Source organism: Hyla sarda, chromosome 1 (genome assembly GCF_029499605.1).
Source record: "Hyla sarda isolate aHylSar1 chromosome 1, aHylSar1.hap1, whole genome shotgun sequence".
NCBI lineage: Eukaryota > Metazoa > Chordata > Amphibia > Anura > Hylidae > Hyla > Hyla sarda.
In genome coordinates, this window is record NC_079189.1 from 221,988,351 (window position 1) to 222,010,626 (window position 22,276).

At 39.9% G+C, this 22,276-nt stretch overlaps 1 protein-coding gene across 8 annotated transcripts in view; it reads left to right on the top strand.

The window, feature by feature from the left end:
• SEPTIN11 (septin 11) overlaps positions 1–22,276 on the top strand; it is a 201,764-nt gene that overhangs the window by 64,474 nt on the left and 115,014 nt on the right. For all 8 annotated transcript variants that reach the window (XR_008891889.1, XM_056568793.1, XM_056568794.1 and 5 more), the window contains exons 4-9: positions 6,629–6,815; positions 8,845–9,006; positions 9,848–9,944; positions 10,703–10,871; positions 15,638–15,770; positions 17,478–17,665. Coding sequence is in view for 7 of the 8 variants with exons in the window: in XM_056568793.1 (XP_056424768.1) it covers positions 6,629–6,815; positions 8,845–9,006; positions 9,848–9,944; positions 10,703–10,871; positions 15,638–15,770; positions 17,478–17,665 (936 nt within the window). In the remaining variant the exon portion in view is untranslated. The remainder of the gene's footprint in view (positions 1–6,628; positions 6,816–8,844; positions 9,007–9,847; positions 9,945–10,702; positions 10,872–15,637; positions 15,771–17,477; positions 17,666–22,276) is intronic.

Sequence of the window (22,276 nt, forward strand, 5' to 3'; positions counted from 1 at the left end):
ATATGTTGGGTTTTTGTGAAAAATGTTGGGGACACGCCCCTTTTTGGTGGCCATGCCCCTTTCCCCCCCAGGGCCACACCCCCTTTTCGTGTTTTCTTAGTAAAATGGGGAGTTAGTCTGGCACACAACCTGACAAAAACATATCGGGTTTGCAATAGTAAATGAGGGCATTGAGTTTTATATATATATATATATATATATATATATATATATATGTGTGTGTGTGTGAAGTCATCGGTGAGGTAATTACCGCTGAGGTTATTCAGCATATTTGCATACTGTCGGGCAGTGAAAAAAATCACCAAAGTGCTTCTTTAATGTAAAAATTTCCAGACACCACTTCCACCACTAACAGCTGTTTTCATAACCATCTATTATCTCTCTTGGGTTTTTGGCAGAAGCTGGCAGTGACTAGCACCATCCAGACATGGTTCAATTGTCCCCTGTGTTGGATGGTTAAATGAACTATTAGGGGGGAATTCTTTTTATGACTGAAGAAGTATAGAACATGCTGCTAGGGAATCTTCTTAGTAGAGCATGATTATATATAAATAGAAGCTGCTTATTCTAAGAAGACAAACAAAGAAGCTTTGAAAAACAAACTTTCATATTTTTTTGCATAACTTTTTCTATTGATTTGACTTTACAAGTCTGAATGGGACAAAATACAAGGTCACATTAAATATTAATATGAATATTTTCACAGTGAGTATAGAAGCCAAACCTTTTAAACAGTATCTGAAGTTTGAATTTTTTATTCTAACGTGTAATTAATCTAGTGTCGGGTAATCTGAAAATTCTGTTATTTGCTAAATAATCTGGAATCTCATAAAATGTAATGAATTATCTGATATATGTAGTTATTCATGTAGTCGATTCCAGGTCCTGTACACATAAACTGTATTATTGGAAGTGTTTAATCCTACTTCGCTTCTGCTTCACGTTTTTTTTTTTTTTTTTTTTAATGCTTATCGCAGACTGCAAAGATTGACATAGTTACATGTAAGCAGTTGCTGTTCCTGAGACAGGTGTCAGTAGAGAGCACTGTGGTCAGACAGAAAACAACACCTTAACTTCAGCAGCTGATAAGTACTGGAAGGGTTAAGATTTTTTAATAGAAGTAATTTACAAATGTGTTTAACTTTCTGGAGCCAGTTGATATGAAAAACATTTTTTTTCATAGAATACCCCTTTAAGTTATATGCTTTAATAAGTCAGATGGATAAAACTATTTTGATATACATGAAGGTAAAACAACTGCCAAAAAAATCTGTGGTGGGTGCGGTGTGAATGATGTAATGCACAGTTCGTGACACCAAGGTAACATTTACCACCACATTCCAAGGCTTAGACAGTTCTCCTAGGCCAAGCGCTGGGGACAATAATGACCGCAAATGCAGGGTTACGGAAAATAATCTTTTACTGAGGCAGGAATGATGGCAAAATTATTTTACAGTACAGATTAGAGCAGGGGAAGAGGCAGAGTAACCCTTGGGAGCCTGTTGCCTTGCTGGGACTTGTAGTTGCTTCTACTTGACTGTATTATGGCTGCTGCAGACTTTATACTTTAGCTTTAGACTTGTGACAACCCACGCCGACTTTAGACTGACTAATATTCCCCCAAAGCTTCTAGCTTATCACCAGATTTGAGACTGTACCTGTGCAGTGGGGTTTTTGGAAATTGTGTGGCTGTAGATTATAGACTTCTCCCAGCTCCACTCCACACTGTCCCTCAGGTAGAAATGACTAACTCTTCCCCCTCTACACTACATAAGGATTAAGGTGGGGGCATCCCATTGGGGCATAAGGGTTACCTGGTTCACTCTCATAACTTCCCTTAAGGTTGCAGTAACAATAATAAACATGTGCATAACACAAAATGGTAATATAACAGAATACAGTTTACCCTGGAGTAATGGGCCCAGAACCAGGCCCGTCACTACAGGACAGGCATACCAAGCAATTGCTTGGGGCCCCGAACTGGCTCGGAGGCCCCGAGCAGAGCCGGTGCTTGCCCATCCTGTAGCGACGGGGCAATTCCCCCATCACTATTAAGGAATCCCCCGTTAACTCTCTGCCGGGAGATAGCGCATGCCGGGATGCGCATGTCCCTGACGTCCCATGCGTGCGCCCATAGAAATGGAGGCGCAGAAGACCGGAGCATCAAGGAGGAGGAAGACGTGCGGTGGCCAGCTTGGTAAGTAACCAGCGGGATGTCATCTTCGGTGTTCCGTCCACCGCTTCAACGCTCCCGGGAACTAATGCTATGGCTGGGGCGGTGATCGGAGCACTGAAGTGGGGAAATACACTGGCATACAACCTCCAGCCATACACTGTATATGGCTGGAGGCTGTATGTCTGTGGGGAACACTGCCAGCCTAATGTGGGGGAACACTGCCAGCCTAATGGGGGAACACTGTCAGCCTAATGTGGGGGGAACACTGTCAGCCTAATGTGGGGGGAACACTGTCAGCCTAATGTGGGGGGAACACTGCCAACCTAATGTGGGGAGAACTCAGCTGCACCTAATGTGGGGGGAACTGTGCTGCACCTAATGTGGGGAGAACTGTACTGCACCTAATGTGGGGGGAACACTGCCAACCTAATGTGGGGGGAATACTGCCTATCTAATGTGGGGAGAACTCTGCTGCACCTAATGTGGGGGGAACTCTGCTGCACCTAATGTGGGGGGAACTCTGCTGCACCTAATGTGGGGGGAACTCTGCTGCACCTAATCTGGGGGCCTCGTATCGACGTTCGCTCACATCGCGCTCCCAGAATTCAAGGGCCGGCGTTACTACGTCTTGACGCTAGCCCTAGAGCGTGACGTGCGTGAACATCAAGAGGGGGGGGGGGGGGGCCTCCATGTCCATTTTGCTTGGTGCCCCCAAATTCCTTGAAAAGGCCCTGCCCAGAAAGTGACACTGGAAGTGCCTGAGGCAACGTTTACCGGACAGGAAACATCCTGTACTGGGTCACCACAAATGTGTACAGCAGGCCTGCAAAACACACGTCTGTAGACTACATGCTGGTTTTTGTATTATCCTGTGTGAGAGCAAAGGATCAGGCATGTTGAATCCATTATGCCTAGTCTCTTGCTCAACATCTGCCATGAGTCGGGACACACATTAGATGGTTGTTCAGCCTGCCAGAAATATCTGCAGAACCCCTGTTAATCTAATGTCTATGGCCACTATAAGGGACTATGCATGCAGCGGAATGGTGGAGAAATTATGCTTAAAAAATTCCGGTGCAGTAGCCTCCCATTGTTTTCAATGGGATTCTGTTGCACTTTACACACTGCAGAATTTTCCGCTGTGGAAATTCTAATTCCGAACTCCACCAAAAGAATGAACGTGTTTAGACTTTTGGGTAATCCGTTCTGAAATGCATTTCCGTCAATGGAGACAGTGCAGTTAATATAGGTTTAAAAAACATAAATCAACCGGTTCCTTATTAAAAGGTCAAGTCGCCCCCCCTTTTCCCATTTTCCATAGTAATAATAAACTTATTAGGTATCACAGACTCCAGAATTGCCCCACTTTTTTCTTTCACTGTAGATTTGGTAGTAAAATTTGTAATTACAGAGTACAAGTTAGTTTTGCCAAAAACAAGCTCCTATATGAGTCTGTAGGTGGAAAATTGAACGGATTATGGCTATTAGAAGGCAAAGGAGAAAAAAATAAATGTGCAAAAATGAGAAATCCTTTTGCCCTTAAGGGGTTAATAGATTTCAAACAGAATGCCTCCTCATGGTTATTGTTGGCTTACTGGTTTCCAATAAAGTATATACCAGTCTTACACTCTCATTGAACGAAAACAATAAACTACACTCTGTTTACTTATTTATGATTTTTGGACCTTCAATGACCCAATGTATTACTGATGTCTCCATGTATGGGCAGAGCGATCATAAAAGGCACATCAATCAAAACCTGTTCTTCCACAGTGCACTCCCATGGGATCCTGCCTGTTGAAATAAAGAGTCCATAAGGAAGTCTGGACAGGAAAAGATGAATATTTTAAAGCTCTGCAGCATGACTGTGAACTTTTTATTTTATTTAATTTGTTATATTTTTTTTGTGCTTTCATTGTTTAATTTGTCTCTGGGTGACTTTCTAGTAGAATAAATTGTACCCCAGGTCTAAAAAAAAAATGCCATAATGATTTGGTAAATTTAGCTACATTTGGGCTTCACAGCTTAACAAACCACACCAAATAATTTGTAGTTTAAAAAATTGCTTCAAAGATCTACATATCCCTTGAAAACTAAAATTTACAAACCACATTGCTGCCTGTATATGCCTTGTGCACACTGATTAACTTTTTCTGTGGATTCTGTTCTAGAATCCACGTGATAACTGTGTGGTATCCCGGTACAGGACCTTGTCCTGTCCCTGTCTAAAGACCCCTCAGCTAGAGTCCCTCCATTCCACAGGTCTCTCCTGCAGGGCTTGCCCCTTGGTCGCCTCATATAAATGTATTTCTGTATAGTGTACAAATGTATAGGACCTACCTAGGTCACGTGATATCTTATAATGGTTGTACAAATGTTTAGGACCTTTCTGGGTCATGTGATGTCATGTGATGTACCCAGAGTTCTCTGGGTTCTGGACCTACAGACTTTGCAGCCAATGGGATTAGTCCAGCCCCTTTAGTATATAAGGGGGCTGTAGCCTGTAAATTCACTCTCTTGTTCCTGCACTCTCTACCTGCACATAAAGCAAGCACAATCAGCATATCTCAATTCATCTCAACTAGGCCAAAGTCTAAAGAACCAGCAGCCACTAAAACCATGAGTTACAAAACTCTGTTTACTAAATCCTTGTGACATCTATTCAACTCAACTCATACAATTAGTAGCACAGTGGCCTGCTTAAAGGGGTACTCCGGTGCTTACACATCTTATCCCCTATCCAAAGGATAGGGGATAAGATGCCTGATCGCGGGAGTCCCGCAGCTGGGGACGCCCGTGATCATGCACGCATTGAGGGGCGGAGCGTGACATCACACGGGGACTCCCGCGGGACTCCTGCGATCAGGCATCTTATCCCCTATCCTTTGGATAGTGGATAAGATGTGTAAGCACCGGAGTACCCCTTTAAAGCTAAAGACTGTTGGTCCCAGCAAAGCCTGTAAGGAACCTGCATCCCTGTTACCTCAAGAGAAACTGTTTAATTGTAAAGACTGTTTGCATAAGAAGTTCAGTAAAAGTTCCAGTTATCTCATAAAATCTGCTGTGGACATTCCGTTTATTATCCTTGCCGTTTGTGGGCCAGTTGGCGGCAGGATCTCCTGTACTAAGCACACCGTACCTTGGCGTCACGACAAATCAAGGGTTAATACCACCAGACCCTGCATCACCATTGCAACACCCCAGGTCACCACAACTGCATGAAATCCATTTTCCACCGTTTTTAGTGAGAGTCTTTGTCGGGGAAGGATGACGTGTTATTTGTTTGACGCAGAATCCATGTGGATTCTACATTGATGAGCATTGAATGAAGATAACCTGCATCCCAAACTGCAGCAGAATCTGTAGCAAAAATTCTGCACTTTGATGGAAAAATCCCTAATGTTATTAACTCAGCGTAAATATATAGAATGGTTGTTTGATGTTTGATTTTAGTATGAGCTCCTCTTGTGGCCTTTTTCTCCTTTTAGGGTACAATATGTTTTGCTTTATGTGTTTTGGATAAACAAGAGGAGACAAAGTTATAGTTATTAGACCAGTTCTTTACTCAACATCCCCTCCCCTGGTTGAACTTGATGATGGACAAATGTCATTTTCAACTGTAAAACTTTGGATAAAATATTGTTTTAGGCTCTCCCAGGTGTACATATTTTGCCTTGCATATCTGTGGGTTCCTTCTCCTGTATTACTGATGCAGTTGTCGCTAGTAGGTATGCTAGTTACTTTCATGTTGTTTAGGAAGTAGGGAATTCAAGTGTGCGCGGTCAGTAGGTAAAATAACTGCTTCAGCCAACAGTAAGGGTCAATGTTTGCGCTGGGACTAATCGTGCAGACACTGAGTTTGTAAGCTATGGGATGGAAGAGATAACAGTTCATTTATTTTATGCTAACCCAAACAGAGCCTAAAGTGCATGTGTAAATGTACGTGCTTTTTACTATGTTACTCAGATTTCTTATCATGAAGGGAGGGATGGTTATTCTTAGAATCTTGCTCTTTCTTCCCAGGAAGCATCTAATGGGTTTCCTCAATTATGTAACTATGATGGAATTTCTATAGAAGAGTGTTGACAGCAGTGCTGAGTAATTTCCAACATTAGAGCAAATAGTGTAACACCCCCTAACATAGGCACATTGTTTATGGGGTTAATGGATACTCCCTTGACCACATGGCAAGGGTTTGTTTAGTCAAATATTTAGCTCTGCAACATACCAGTCATACTCATACTATTCTTGGGTGATGCAGATGCCCATAAAAAATTCCCATTGCTTAGCTGTAGTAGGTCTGAGAGTTCAATGGAATTCCAATAAATCAGCGGGGTCTAATGGATCTCTCTGTGCAGTGACATTTCCCTATTTTTCTCAGGGTTTCATTTTTTCCTGTAATTTCTGGAATGGAAAATAACCCAACTAATGAAATGCTCTGCTTAATTTCAGCTACCGGCCTATTGTGGAGTACATTGATGCACAGTTTGAGGCCTACCTACAAGAAGAACTTAAAATCAAAAGATCGCTTTTCAACTACCATGACACAAGGATTCATGCCTGCTTATACTTCATTGCCCCAACTGGCCATTCATTAAAATCTCTGGACCTGGTCACAATGAAGAAGCTTGATAGCAAGGTACTAGCCTTGAATTGGACAACACAAATGTTTTCTACAATACCAATACATAACTAAGAATTATTGAGAAAGCATGTCTGTTCAGAGGAGTATGTATCACTTAGTTGTGTTATGGTCAGCTCACAAGTGAAGTATGGTAGTGCCCGGTGGAAAGAACAACATCCATCAGTTTTGATTAGAAATCAATTGCCAACTGAGATAGTTATAAGGCTCTTTTAGCACTACGTTCTTGCAGTGTATGGCCATGGTATATGTTAAGGAACTCCCCAATGTATGTCTATGACAGATTCCACTTGGTGAAGAAAAAAAAAAGGCATGCCATGCATTATACTTTTTTTCCATGGTCTTATTTATTCCATCCAGCTCATGAATGGAAACTTCCTTTGTCTGCCTCGCCCACATACAGTCATTCAACCATTCTACTGTATGAGTACCTCCTTCTGTATACAGGGGGAGAGGTCTGTCACTGTTTCGTTAATTGAGCCAAGCTTTAGATAAGCTACTGAGTTACGGAACTTGGATTAAAAGGAGCACTTTAAAAATGTATATTGCGCATATGTATCAAGAGTCTAAATTTGGTGAGAGTCTCACAAACAGGCTGAAAAAGTGGGTATTTTGGGGTTATTTCTGGGTAGTCACGGAGGTAGAGCCTAAATGTCCCAATTTTGGTTGACAAGTGTGTATGGTACAGCTAAAAAAAAATCTCACACAGCTTTTTTCAGCAGCCTTTTATATTTCTGTGCCCAGGATAAGATAAGGCAGTGCTGTGAATGTGTGCTACTACCGTACTTGCTTTGGATACAGTATTCAAAACTCTTTATTTTCTACACAAAAAAATGTTCTTTTAACTCATTGCTACATGGTTTAACTTTGAGCCTACGTTTTGATTTTTAGAAGATGGTGATGAGATGAATTTGTTAAAGTCAAAGTATTTTTTTACTGTTAGTAAGGAAAATTCCCCTTTTGAGAATGCCAGAAAGCATCTTATTGCAGTGAACCTTTATCCAACAGTGGTTTGTTATTTTTACACTGGTGACACTACATAGAACGTTTTTTGTAGGGGGAGGATGAGAATATAGGACCCGTTTCCTGCTTTGTTAGATGAATGACTGCACCACATTTCCAGTCATAATTATTGTACTTGCTGAGACTTAAGAAGGAACAAAGTTCATTGATCTGCTGTCATGTGGACATTTGTAGACTATTCATCCAAAATATTGAAATATGATGTAAAGAAATACTGTAAAATAGTAGGTAGTAGCAAAAAGTTACATTGACGGGACTTTGATATAAAAACTTTGGTATTGCTATGTTTAGTGCAGGAGGTTTTATATTTTATTTCCTGTTTAGACCTGGCAGTACTGTATATAGTAGAGCAGCACCATTACCATACTGCTCCATATATTTTTTATTTTTTTTATTTATCATTGCTGTAGTTGTTGAGTGGCTTCTTTAAAAATAAAATTCTAGGAAGTGACCCATACATGTTTGTTTATTTTGAAGTCAGTGGGTAGAGGAATCACCAGCAGTATAGGCAATGCAAAATGTTTCTTCGTAAACATAAATGTAAAAGGGTCCCTGTTTCATCCAAATTCTGTATTTTAGTACAAAAGTAGGAACTAAAGTTTGAAGGATGTCCCAGTTTCCCCCGCCGGGAGCCATTCCTGTTAGTGAGGTTGGAGTATGGTCCATGTGAATTTAAGTGTTAGCAGTGTTTCATATAGCTGATAAATATACACTAAAGCTGTCAACAATTTCTTGTCTGTGGTTCTCAGGCTACTGAGCGACAACAGATTCCTGTATTGGGATAGAGCCCTGTCCTAATATTAGATCATTGTCATGGAAAACTGACTAAATGTAGGGGTTGATGCCAATAGAATCATTGGTATCGGTGAATCCTCTTCCCGTCCTAGTCTTTTTTATTCATTTTTTTATTTAGTTTAGTATAAATTTGTATTGCTTTTCCCAGGAATTGTTGACACCAATATAGTAACATTTGAATAAAGTTACATTGATTTTTGAATTTCAGGTTAACATTATCCCTATCATTGCAAAAGCAGACACAATTGCCAAAAATGAACTGCACAAATTTAAGAGCAAAATTATGAGTGAGCTGGTCAGCAATGGAGTGCAGATCTACCAGTTTCCTACCGATGAAGAGACGGTTGCAGAGATCAATGCAACAATGAGCGTAAGTTGCAGTTATATGTTGGTGTTAACTTTAGACCCCCCTTTTTTAACATTTATTTTTTGTATCTTTTAGAACTGTTAGTGCTACTGCTGTGTTGCTATGGCTTCTACCATCCTTCTAGCACTACAGCAGCTGCTACTTCAATGTCACTAAAAAGCTGCTCTCACAAAGTGGTTTTGTAGTCTTATGGAAATAAAACTTGAAAGCTAACAGGGTTGTCTAGTGTAGTTACTTCATCTACAAGCAGACAGCATTCGTGAAGAGCTTCTCATTCTCTGGAGCACACAAGCCATTCATGAATTGCTATGATTTCAATGGGACCTGTGCAGTACCACACTTCCTCTATGGTGGTGCTGCAGAATATGGAAACACTTGCAGCCAGCACCCCCTATAGATTAGATTAGTTTATTGATGGGGGGGAGAGGGGGGGTTGTCAAAAGAAACATTATTTGAAAACTTCTAATGAAAAATGAAGCAACTTAAACACGATTTGTAATTTTATATTTGTATTTTAGTAAATTTCTCTGTTATTTTTGAGGTTCTTGCTCACTTTTAGTCTAAGAAACCTTGTTTAAGTTAATGGCTGAAAACTTTTTCCAACCTATTAATTCTAACTGCAGGTTGGAGTATTACATTTTAGACAATCTTCTTTGACCTTATCCATTTATTTTCCTGTGATCCTCAGCTGTGTAACAACATTGCACCTTGATAATAGAATGTTTATATTTTACTGGAAAAGGTCAGATTCCAAATATTCTACTGTTCCATATCATATGTTTAAATAGATTGATGCTTCTGAACACAAAACTTATAATTATTCCTTTATTCTATTTTATTTTAGGTACACCTTCCATTTGCAGTTGTTGGAAGTACAGAAGAAGTCAAAATTGGAAACAAAATGTCAAAAGCAAGGCAGTATCCATGGGGTATCGTCCAGGGTAGGTTTGCCAGATAACATTTAAGCAAAATTAAACATAGCATTCCATTTCAGTTCATAAAGTAAAGCATTTGGGAGGGATTTATCTTCTAGTAAGACTCTATTGCCCATAACAGCCAATGCCCATTATTGCCAAAAACGCCAATCACAGCTCTGCTTTCATTTCTTATATTGCTCTGGTAAAATGAAAGCTGAGCTCTGGTTGGTTACTATGGGACATAAATAGAATCTTACTATACAGTCAGTCATAATTTTGTCCAGCCCATTTTTGGAGTTTGGTGTGACATTGGGTCCAATTTGCTTTTTTCCCCTCCCTTTTTTGGTTTAGTTCCAATACACACAAAGGGAATAAACATGTGTATAGCAAAACATGTGTTACTGCAATCCTTTTCTGTGAGAAATACTTAATTTTCTTGACAAAATTTCTGGGGTGCCAACATTTACGGCCATGACTGTATAGCGGCTTGAATAAATCTCCCCTATATTACTCAAACAGTAAGAGGTTATGATGTTGATCATTCACGTTAGAAAATTGTTGTCTGTCTCATTGGCTATCTAACACAAGTGGGGACAGATTGACTGCACCCTCTCCCTCTCACATCTCCACTGTCTGCTGTCCTGGGAAATTAAAGGGAAGCATGTTGATTTTAAAAATGCCAGGTCCTTTGTTCTTCCAGAAAACAAGCATGGCCAGAACTGGTGTTAGAAGTTAGAATGTTAGAATGTTAGAAGTCACAGAACATCTCTTTTATTATTTAGTTGAAAACGAAAACCACTGTGACTTTGTGAAACTGAGAGAAATGTTGATACGGGTAAACATGGAGGATTTAAGAGAGCAGACTCATGCCCGCCATTATGAGCTGTACAGGCGCTGCAAACTGGAAGAAATGGGATTCAAAGACACAGATCCAGACAGCAAACCCTTCAGGTAAATATGATTACGTTAAATTAAACATGAACCAGGTAACTCCCTGTTCACACCAACAGCTGACGCTTGGGAACACTTTGCAGCCATTGGGAATGATTGCCTGCTCCCTTTTGTTCCTGGTTTCTGCAGCAGATAGACCCCTTTCAGATGGAATAGAATAGGTGCACCACCTCTCTCACTGAAATTACCCCAATTATGTATAGGTGTCCAGGATGGAAAATTACATTGTGAGCCTCAGTGGTGGATAGGGACTTATGTTAATGGGAACAATGTGTACAGCGTTGCAGAATATATAAGTGCTATATATACAAATTAGAACTTTAAACCCAGCATATGAAGTAGTAATCGGTGGTGTTTGGTTTGTGGAGACATGAGAAAGACAGCTTGATGCTGTTAAAACCTTGCATCCACCAGAACATGGGTTAATAAAACACGTTTACTTACACAGTTTTGGAGTGCTGTTGGACCTTTTTGTGGCTTTGGATCTACTTTTCAGTCTGCGACTGGAGCGGAGTTTATGGTCCGTTTGCACCCTGACTACTGCTTTGGTTGTGCTGCTTCTACCATTGCCGCTATCCTGCACAAAATGTATTTGTCTACTTATTCCATAGGAGTGTATGTGTAATATAATGTGGTCTGTTAGCTTGGCCTAAGAAATCCCCCAGTCATCTCACATTAGCAATCTTTTCTAAGTGAAATCACATCCTTGTAATACAATCCTGTCAGCTGAGCTAGTGGCAAACCAGATGATTTGCTTCTCCGCTTACATAAACAGCAGATTATACGTTGTTTTACCACAGCAATATTCAAATATGACTTTCAAGCATTTAAGGAATTTCTGACTGACTTCCTGAATGCCTGAGGCCCCATCTGTCCATATTAGGCTTGGAAGGAGATATAGGTCCAGCTAGCTTTTTAATACTAGTGCGGGAATGTGTATGTGTACAGAGTTTTGTACAAAATGTCGGCTTGTTATATACACGAATGCATCATGTTACTGACTGCACTAATGCACCCTAAAAAAATATATTAAAAAATACATTATGTTTAATGTGTAAATGATGGTCACTCCCTTTTGTTGTTTACCTTAGGTTGACCATTTATCATATTTATGAATAGTACATTGCACTTCCTCTAGGCTGTTTTTCTGTAATCAAAATACATTTGGAGTATATATACAGTAGTTTGTATGTAAAGATAACTATATATTTGGTTCATCTTAACCCAGTCCTCCAAAGTATTGAAAATCAGGATATCCTGTTCCCACAATAGTGGGAAAGTATTATCTAGGTCACACGCTCACTCAATGTGCAGGGATCTCCTGGTTGTAGCATGCTGAGATGATGGAGGGTAAAAACAGCTATATTGATGCACTATACTTTGTGCTGTTTGGAGACTCTTAAAGGGGTAATCCAGTGGAAAACATTTTACTTTTAAATCCACTGGTGACCGAAAGTTAAACCGATTTGTAAATGACATCTATTTAAAAATCTTAATCTTATCAGCTGCTGTATACTACAGAGGAAGTTCTTCTCTTTTTGAATTTCTTTTCTGTCTGACCACAGTGCTCTCTGCTGACACTTCTGTCCATGTCAGGAACTGTCCAGAGCAGGATAGGTTTGCTATGGGGATTTTCTCCTGCTCTGGACAGTTCCTAAAATGGACAGAGGTGTCAGCAGAGAGCACTGTGGTCAGACAGAAAATAAATTCAAAAAGAAAATAACTTCCTCTGTAGTATACAGCAGCTGAAAAGAACTGGAAGGATTAAGATTTTTAAATAGAAATAATTTAGAAATCTGTTTAACTTTGGCACCAGTTGATTTAAAAAAGAAAAAAAAAAAAAAGTACCCCTTTAAGACTTTCAGAGCTATACTTCATTTATACTATCTTAGGTCTCCTTGAGGCGAACAACAAAAGTCTAATAGGCTAAGCAATGCTCCACTGGTGGTAAGAAAATTAGCAAAGTAGTCTTCCAGAAGGACGAGAGCTTGTTCTCTGGTGCCAATGTTCTCCATTCTTGTTTCTATCTTCTTTAACCCCTTAAGGACGCAGGGCGTACAGGTATACACTGATGTCCTGGTACTTAAGGGCTCATGGCGTACCTGTACGCCCAGGTCCCGTTTAGCAGGTTTAAACCGTTATCACCATCGGAGAACGGGTTAAACCCGGTGGGTCTCTGGGCAGCCAGGACCCACGGCGAATGCAAGGGACCGCCGATCAGAAGAATGCCCAGCATTAACCCTTTAGACACCATGATCAATCTTGATTGCGCCGTCTTAAACGAAAGTGAAAGAATCTCGGCAGCTCAGCAGAGCTGATCGGGACTATCGGGACAAAATCGCGATGTCCCGATCAGCTTACCGGTTCGTTAACCCCTTCTCTATTAAAAGTTTAAATCACCCCCTTTTCCCATTTTTTAACCCCTTAAGGTCTCAGCCCATTTGGACCTTAAGGACTCAGACAATTTTATTTTTACGCTTTCATTTTTTCCTCCTCCCCTTCAAAAATCATAACTCTTATATAATTTCATCCACAGACTAATATGAGGGCTTTTTTTTTTTTGGCGCGACCAGTTGTCCGTTGTAATGCCATCACTCACTTTACCATAAAATGTATGGTGCAACCAAAAAATACTATTTGTGTGGGGAAATTAAAAAGAAAACCGCAATTTTGCAAATTTTGGAAGATTTTGTTTTCACGCTGTACAATTTATGGTAAAAATGACATGTGTTTTTTATTCTCTGGGTCAATACGATTAAAATGATACCCATGATTATACACTTTTCTATTACTGTTGCGCTTAAAAAAAATCGCAAACTTTTTAACCAAATTAGTACGTTTAAAATCCCCCTATTTTGAAGACCTATTACTTTTTCATTTTTCCGTATAAGCGGTGGTATGAGGGCTCATTTTTTGCGTCGTGATCTGTACTTTTTTATTAATACCATATTTGCTTGTACAAAACTTTTATTACATTTTTTATTAATTTTTTTGGGAATAAATTTTTTTGGAATAAAAAGCAGCTATTTTGGACTTTTATTTTTATTTTTTACGTTCACGCCGTTCACCTTACGGGATCATTTACATTTTATTTTAATAGTACGGATATTTACGCACGCGGCGATACCAAATATGTATATAAAATAAATTTTTTACACTTTTTGGGGGTAAAATAGTGAAAATGGAAAATTTATGTTTTTATTGGGGGAGAGGGTTTTTCACATTTTTTTTTTACTTTTATTTTTTTTTACTTTTATTTTTACACTCTTATAGTCCCCATAGGGGACTATTTATAGCAATCACTCGATTGCTAATCCTGTTCAGTGCTATGTATAGGACATAGCACTGATCAGGCTTATCGGTCATCTTCTGCTCTGGTCTGCGGGAAGGCAGATCAGAGCAGAAGACTCCCGGAAGACAGCGGAGGCAGGTGAGGGGACCTCCGTCTGCCGTGCAGGATGATCGGATCGCCGTGGCAGCGCTGCGGGCCAACCGATAACCCTGTTAAGTGATCGCGATGCTGCAGATGCCGTGATCTGTATTGATCATGGCATCTGAGGGGTTAATGGTGGACATCCGTGGGATCGCGGGTGTCCGCCATTACCGGCGGGTCCCTGGCTGTGATCCACAGCCGGGACCTGCCGCGCATGATGCCGGCATCGCTCCGATGCCCGCGGTTATGCTCAGGATGTAAATGTATGTCCTGGTGCGTTAAGTACCACATCATTGCGTCGTTAAGGGGTTAAATAAAATAATGTAATAAAGAATAAAAATAATATGTGGTACCACCGCATGCGTAAATGTCTGAACTATTAAAATATAAGGTTAGCTAAAGCTAAATAAGCTAAAATAAATCCTACATAAATTGGGTATCCCTGTAACCCCATGGACCTACAGAATAAAGATCAGGTGTCATTTATACCAAAAAGTGCACCTTGTAGAAACAGAAGCCCTAAAAAGTAGCAAAATGGCTTCTTCTTTTTTCCATTTCACCCCACAAATATTTTTTTTTTTTTGTTTCGCCGCAGATCATGTTATAAAACAAGTAATGTCATTACAAAGAACAATTGGTGACGCAAAAAACAAGCCCTTATATGGGTCTGTAGGTGCAAAATTTAACCAATTTCTAGAAGGTGAGGAGGAAAAAATAAAAGTGCAAAAACGTTAATTGTTTTGAGTCCTTAACTTGAAAATGGGCTGAGTCCTTAAAGGGGTATTCCAGGCCAAAACATTTTTTTATATATTAACTGGCTCCGGAAAGTTAAACATATTTGTAAATTACTTCTATTAAAAAATCTTAATCCTTCCAATAGTTATTAGCTTCTGATGTTGAGTTGTTGTTTTCTGTCTAACTTCTCTCTGATGACTCACGTCCCAGGAGCTGTGCAGTTCCTATGGGGATATTCTCCCATCATGCACAGCTCCCGGGACATGACATCATCATTGAGCAGTTAGACAGAAAACTTTAAAAGCTAATAACTATTGGAAGGATTAAGATTTTTTAATAGAAGTAATTTACAAATCTGTTTAACTTTCCGGAGCCAGTTGATATATATAAAAAAAGGTTTTGCCTGGAATACCCCTTTTAAGGGGTTAAAGGATCAGGCTTTGATTCACAGGGATGCTACATCCAGTAATTGGTACAAGCGCTGTGTTCACCACTGAACAAGCCTATGGCACCCAGTAATGAGATATATACACATAAGTGGTGACAGTTATCTAGATTGTACAGGCATTTTAACTGTGTGCAACTGTTGTGTTTTCAGCCTTCAGGAAACATATGAAGCAAAGAGGAATGAGTTCCTTGGAGAACTACAGAAGAAGGAGGAAGAAATGAGACAAATGTTTGTCATGAGAGTGAAAGAAAAGGAAGCTGAGTTGAAAGAAGCTGAGAAAGAGGTAAAAAAAAAAAAAAATAACATGTTGGTATGTTGTGGTATGATGCCACAAGGTTTGTTCACCTGGATTTGGGGATTTTCTGCTATTCTTATCAAGCTCTGTCAGGTTAAATGAGGATAGTCAGTGGACAGCCATTTTCAGGTCTCTCCAGAGTTGTTCAACTGAGTTGAAGTCAGGGCTTTGGCTGGGCCACTCAAGGACATTCACAGAGTTGACCCTAAGCTACTCCTGTGTTTTCTTGACTGTGCTTAGGGTCATTGTCTTGTGCAAATGTGAACCTTCAGCCCTCTGTGAAGCAGTCTGGATCAGGTTTTCATTAAGAATAGTTCCATTCAGCTTTCTCTTAACACTGTCCTAGCCTCTGAAGAACACTTCCACATGATGCTGCCACCATCATGCTTTTCTGTGGGGATGGTATTGGGCAGGTGATGATCAGTGCCTGTTTTTTTTCCGGGCATAACTCTTAGAATTGAGGCCAAAAGGTTTAAGACCAGAGAAACTTTTTTTTGTTTTTTTTTTTTGCAAACTCCAGGTGGGCTTTCATGTGTCCCTTACTGAGGGGAGGCTTCTTTTTGGCCACTCTTCCATAAAGCTTAGATTGGTGTAGTGCTGCAGTTTTGGTTTGACCTTCTAGAAGTTTCTTCCATCTGCATACAGGATCTTTGAAGCTAGAGTGACCATTGGGTTCTCAGTGACCTCCCTTGCCCAAGGGCCTTCTCCTCCGATTACTTAGCTTGGTTGGGCAGCAAGCTCTAGTAAGAGCGCTAGTAATTCCATACTTCCATTTAAGATTTATGAAGACCACTGTGCTTTTTATCCTTCTCCAGATTTGTGCCTCCACACACTCCTGCCTCTGAGCTCTACAGGCCGTTCTTTCCACCTCACCTTGGTTTTTGCCCTAATATGCATTGTCAGCTTTGAGACCGCATATAGACAGGGCTGTGTATTTCTAAATCATGTCCAGTCAGCTGAATTTGAGACTCCCACAGCAAAATTTTAAGTGCTATAACAAAAGATCAGAGAACTTATGTTCATGGGAAATTTTAGTTTTTCCTTTTTAGTTTTTGTAAACTAGCAAAGATTTCAAAAATTCTGTTTTCACATTCTCATATTGGGGTGATTTTTTTAATTTTAGCACAAGGCCACAAAACATTCGAAAAACTGAAAGGGTCTGAGGACTTTCCAAAGGCATTGCAATAAAATGTCTTGAGGCGATCTATGTAAATAGTTTGTGTTTTTTATTAAAATGTTGTCTCTTTAGTCCTTTAGTAATGTCACTCTAAGGCTAGGTACACATCTATGTCGGAGCCTGTGTTGCTGATTCTGTTCATAGTTAGAAAAAGGAGCCGGATCGTCTGCTGCATGATTGAGCCCAATGTCCCCTATTGGTTCTAATAGGGTTTGTTTGTATTCCGTTTCATGTTTACTGGAAATTAGCTGGACAGAAAAAATATAGCATTTTGCGTTTTTTTTTTTTTTGTCCAGGTATTTGAACGGATTCTGCAAGGCCCCTAACAGATCCTTCGACATCGATGTGAACCTAGTCTTATATATAAAAAAATATTATTTCATAGGTCAGGGTAACACAAAAAAAGAGACTCTGGTTGATTTACCTGTCAGCAAACATGCATTCTTATTTACCCTTACATGTATATAATGTGACCTATGAATTATTAATCTCTAAATCTATGCAAACTCTTAATATAGCTCCATGAAAAATTTGACCACCTTAAAAGAACTCACCAAGAGGAGAAAAAGAAGTTGGAAGACAAGAAAAAGGAGATTGAGGAAGAAGTAAACATGTTCCAGAAGAAGAAGGCGGCAACACAACTTCTTCAGTCCCAAGCCCAGCAAGCTGGATCCCAGCAAACCAAGAAAGACAAGGACAAGAAAAAGTAAGCAGCCTTGTGCCACTTCTCCCCATCTCAACCATTGGCTTTTGGCATACATTCAGCAACTTGCCATCTTCTCATCTTCATAATGGGAAACTGGTCTTCTCTTTATTTTTTTATTTGTTTATAGATATATATGTGTATATATATACATATATGTTACAATGTCATTTTAAAACGTGTAGTGACATCCCTTGGTATCTGGATGTAGTGTAACCACAAAATCAGCAGCAGGTCACTATGGGCCCAAGCTGGTCCATTGTGCCTTTCAAGGTCATAAAAATCTTTTCACTAGGTCGCCTCCATGCCAGCAGTGCTCTCTAGACGTACACAAAGGTGATATATTTGTATATTTACAGCTGACCTTTGTGAAAAGTCTTTGTGAATAATATGTAGAGGTATCATTGTTATTGTTACATGCTCAAGAACTTTAGACTGGGTGGAAATGTATTATTTTTTTAATAGGTACTTTAGATTTTAAATAGGTAGTTTATAATAGAGATATATCTTTTAGTTTATCCTATAGTGTTGACAGATGACATAGATGATTGAACCATAAATTGGGGGTCCATAAAAGTATAAAGTGTCCAAAGTAAGGACACCTATTTGTGGAGGCCTTCGATATACAGTATATTACATTAACAAATGGAATCTTTTTTATGTCCTTATCAAATTAGAATGAACAATATAATTATCTGAGATGGTATTGTGTATATTTTCATGGTTGGGGTTTATGTTAGTGTGTTGTTTAATATAGAAGGTGTAACTAACTAAAACCTCTCAAATAATTGCATTTAGTCAGTTTCGAGTCCAGTCGGTCTAGTATTATCATGTAAATAGGGTGGGAGGAATTGTGGGATTTAGTTTACATTGCCTTAAAGGAATCCAAATTCTGCAGTGACAGTCAGTGCTATTTTTCTGTTAAAATGATGGAACCCTAAACACCTCAGTATAGGTTATGTGGTCCATTAGGCATCAGTGTTGTCTGTCAATGTAACTGGTTCTGTGCTATGGCTGCTGTCATGAACTGAAACCGCAGCATTAAGGTTAACATAGCCTTAGTTGGTATATCAGGCTGGATGTGAAATATGAAAGGCTGATTGGTTGGAAATGGTAGCAAAGGCCATGTAGTTAAAGTCCCATATTGCGAGCTTGTTGCTCATCCTTTAAAAGAGTTTTTACATGTTTGTTTGCCAAGGATGCAGAGGGACTAATTTATGCTTATACAGGGTGATTCAAAATGGATGGTGCTTAAACGCCTGAAGTTAAAGTAACATCAGTGTAAATGGGCGGTGACTGAAAATCAGTGCAAAACCCAGCTGACTAGTATGGAAGTACAGGTGCCACAAACCACGATATGACATATACAGATAACATCTTCAGGAGCTGAAGCCAGATAAAAAAAATCAAAACTCTGACTTCTCTAATAAATTGCAGGGCCGATTGAAAGAGAACTTATTCGCTGACAGGTTGGTGTTCAGCGATGAGCCTACCTTTCCCCTCAGTGAGAAGGTCAGTCACCACAATGTTAGGATTTGGTACTCAGAAAACCGTGTTCCCTTATCAACCACATGAGAGACTTACAGAAAGTAAACACGTTCTGTGCAATGAGCAGGCACAAAGTCTATGATCTTTTCTTTTTTGCCAAGGATACGGTCACCGGCCACTACTACCTAAACATGTTATAGGAATGGCTTATGCCACAGATAAACTACATTTGGCAGATCTTCATCTATCAGCAGGATAATACACCTTCACATTTCCATTTGGATGTTCCCTGATAACTGAAAAAAACTCTACGTTGGATTAGCCATACCAGAAACAGTAGTTCAGCAATGTTGTGCTGGCCTCCATGATCACCAAATCTAACACCATGAGACTACTTTCTATCGGTCTACATCAAGGACTCGAACAGCCTGAGACATAGCTTCACTGAAACAGTGGAGCCTGTATCTGAGGATATGTTGCCATTTGTTTAGACAGAACAGGATACCGCCTAGACATCTGCCATGTAATCAATGGAAATCACTTTAAACATATGTAGTGTATAGATTAAACTTAGATAGCTAGTGATTTATGGTGATACATTTGAGTTCTCTCAGTTATGAATAGTGAGGTTATCATTTTGCACAGTTTATTTTTTAATCGCTCTGTAGTTCTGTATCATAGCCCCATAACCTCCTCTTCAGTGCTACAACGCAAAGTTCACCAGCTATTTCTTGAGGAAAGATTATCTCTGTGTAATTGGTGCAAGAGAGAAACACCCGTATTTCCCAGTTTGCAACATACCAACCAATCACAGCTCACCTTTACTTAAGCTTATCTGTGGTTGCTTGGGCAAAGAAGACACATTTTTGTCTCATGCAGATTGATGAACCTGGACCAAAATAGTTAATGTGATCTTTTTAGGGGTTAAAATTGTTGTATACATTAAGATTTTCAATTTAGTTTGTGTCTCAATTTCTCGCCATTGCCATGATCACGGATTACAGTCATTGAATGGAAATATTGTTTATTTATATTTGGGTTAATACAACACTACAGGAATATAGGTGCACTACTGTGGTAGATGTAGACAGTAACTTATGACTAACCCTCAAAACTGATGTCAAATTGAGACATTAACCAGTATATCCTTATGTGAAGGACATACCTGAGCCCGCACACCAACGCCAAGGTTTCTCAAGTGGTACGGGACCTAACACTAACCTACCTGTGCATGATAAGCAAAATCAGGGGCCAATGGGCAATTACAGCAGCATTAGGTTGACTCACAGACTGCTCCCAGGTTACCTCCAGTGTGACTGAGCACACATACAATGGGAGGAGGTAGACAGGCTATGAGCCCCACCCAAGTTGGCTGATATGTTGCTGGCCTCACAGGTGTACCTTATTGCTACCTAAAATGATAATAAAGGCTCGTTGGTATAAATTTTCAAAAAGGCTACTACTTAGACGTGATCTAAGATGGCAGGAGGTGCTCAACCCCAAATGCGGATGTGCATTTATGCTGGGGGGCAAATCCTGCACTTGTGGTCCATTGCTATGGGCGATCCCCAGCATACAAATGCATACAATGGAGGATGCCTGCAAATGACCACAAGTACCACAATGACATCCCTCACCAGATGAATAGGTGTGGATGTAAAACATGTTTTACATCCACACCTATTTATCTGGTGAGGGATGCCATTGTGGTGCTTGTGGTCATTTGCAGGCATCCTCATTTGTATGCTGGGGATCGCCCATAGCAATGGGCCACAAGTGCAGGATTTGCCCCCAGCATAAATGCACATACTCATTTGGGGTTTAGCACCTCCTGCCATCTTAGACCACGTCTAAGTAGTAGCCTTATATTTGGGTGTAGAATACTTGTCCTGATGTCCTACTGTGTGAGCAGGGGCAATTCCATACAGTTTTCCTATTCATTGCCTTCCTGCATACAGAGATCTCAAAAAAGATTAGGAATCAAATAAGAATAAGAAATGTTACAATCATTAAGCTGTTTAAAAAAGTTAAGTCCTTTTTTACTAACCTTTTTCTTTACTGTAAGTGATAGAACCCACTAGACTGACTTTTTGCAAAAAGATCTGCAGCAAATCCACACGAAACCTGTATGGATATTGGTTCAGATCTTACCTTCCCCATAAACAAAACTAGACATGCTGCAGATTTTTTAATCCACACTGCAAGTCATTTTCTGTCAGAAAAATGTTCCCTCTGTTCCGATGAGCTTTCAACAATCACATTTACTTTACTGGTACTGTTATCTGCTGCAGGTTAACCTGGAAAATTTCCACACTGAAAATCTGCTGCAAATCAGTCTAGTGTATGTTCACCCTAAACGTATGTTCACACATGGGTATTTTTCTGCAGCTGATTTTGCTAACTTAAGTCATTGACTTAAGTGGGTAGCAACATCTTCTGTGAAAAATTTGCTGCAAAATATGCATGTGTGAGCGTACCCTAAGGGCCCATTCATGCAGAGTGAAAATGTGGATTTTCTACTATGTTTTCTCAGTCACAACCACACCAAATCGAGTGAATTTTGGTTTGGATTTGCTATTTAGTTTAGTTTTTCTGCAGCATGTAGATCAGTTTGGTAACATTGCTGTTCCTAGCTGTTAATTTTCCTCATGCAATTCCACTGCGGAAAATCATCTAAAGGGGTACTACAGGGAACTAAACCCATAGCCCATCCTTTCCCTCTCACCAACCTATGTAGTCATCTAAATATCATTCATTAGCTATATAGAGCAGTTTCCCTCTTTCAGCTGTCACTTACATGCAGCAAGTGAGAGAAAAACTAAATTTTTAGATCCACTGTGTCTCCTCAGTGAGACCTAGCCCTCTCCCTTCAAGACAACACCACCTGATTTCTGTCTGATTTCTGTTTGGTCTAGAGCTCTTGCTGTACAGCCACACCTCCCCTCCCCTCCCTCTTGTGAGCTGTCAGAGAAGAGCAGTGAAGATTCTCAGTCACAACTGAGCACATAGCTGCTGTTTTTCTATTGAAAATCTAGCCACTGACTTCTGCTATTCAGAGCACAGCGTGATTTATTGCTGGGGGAAGGTTAGTCTGAAAGAAAAGACAGAGCTGCAGTGTAAGCATGC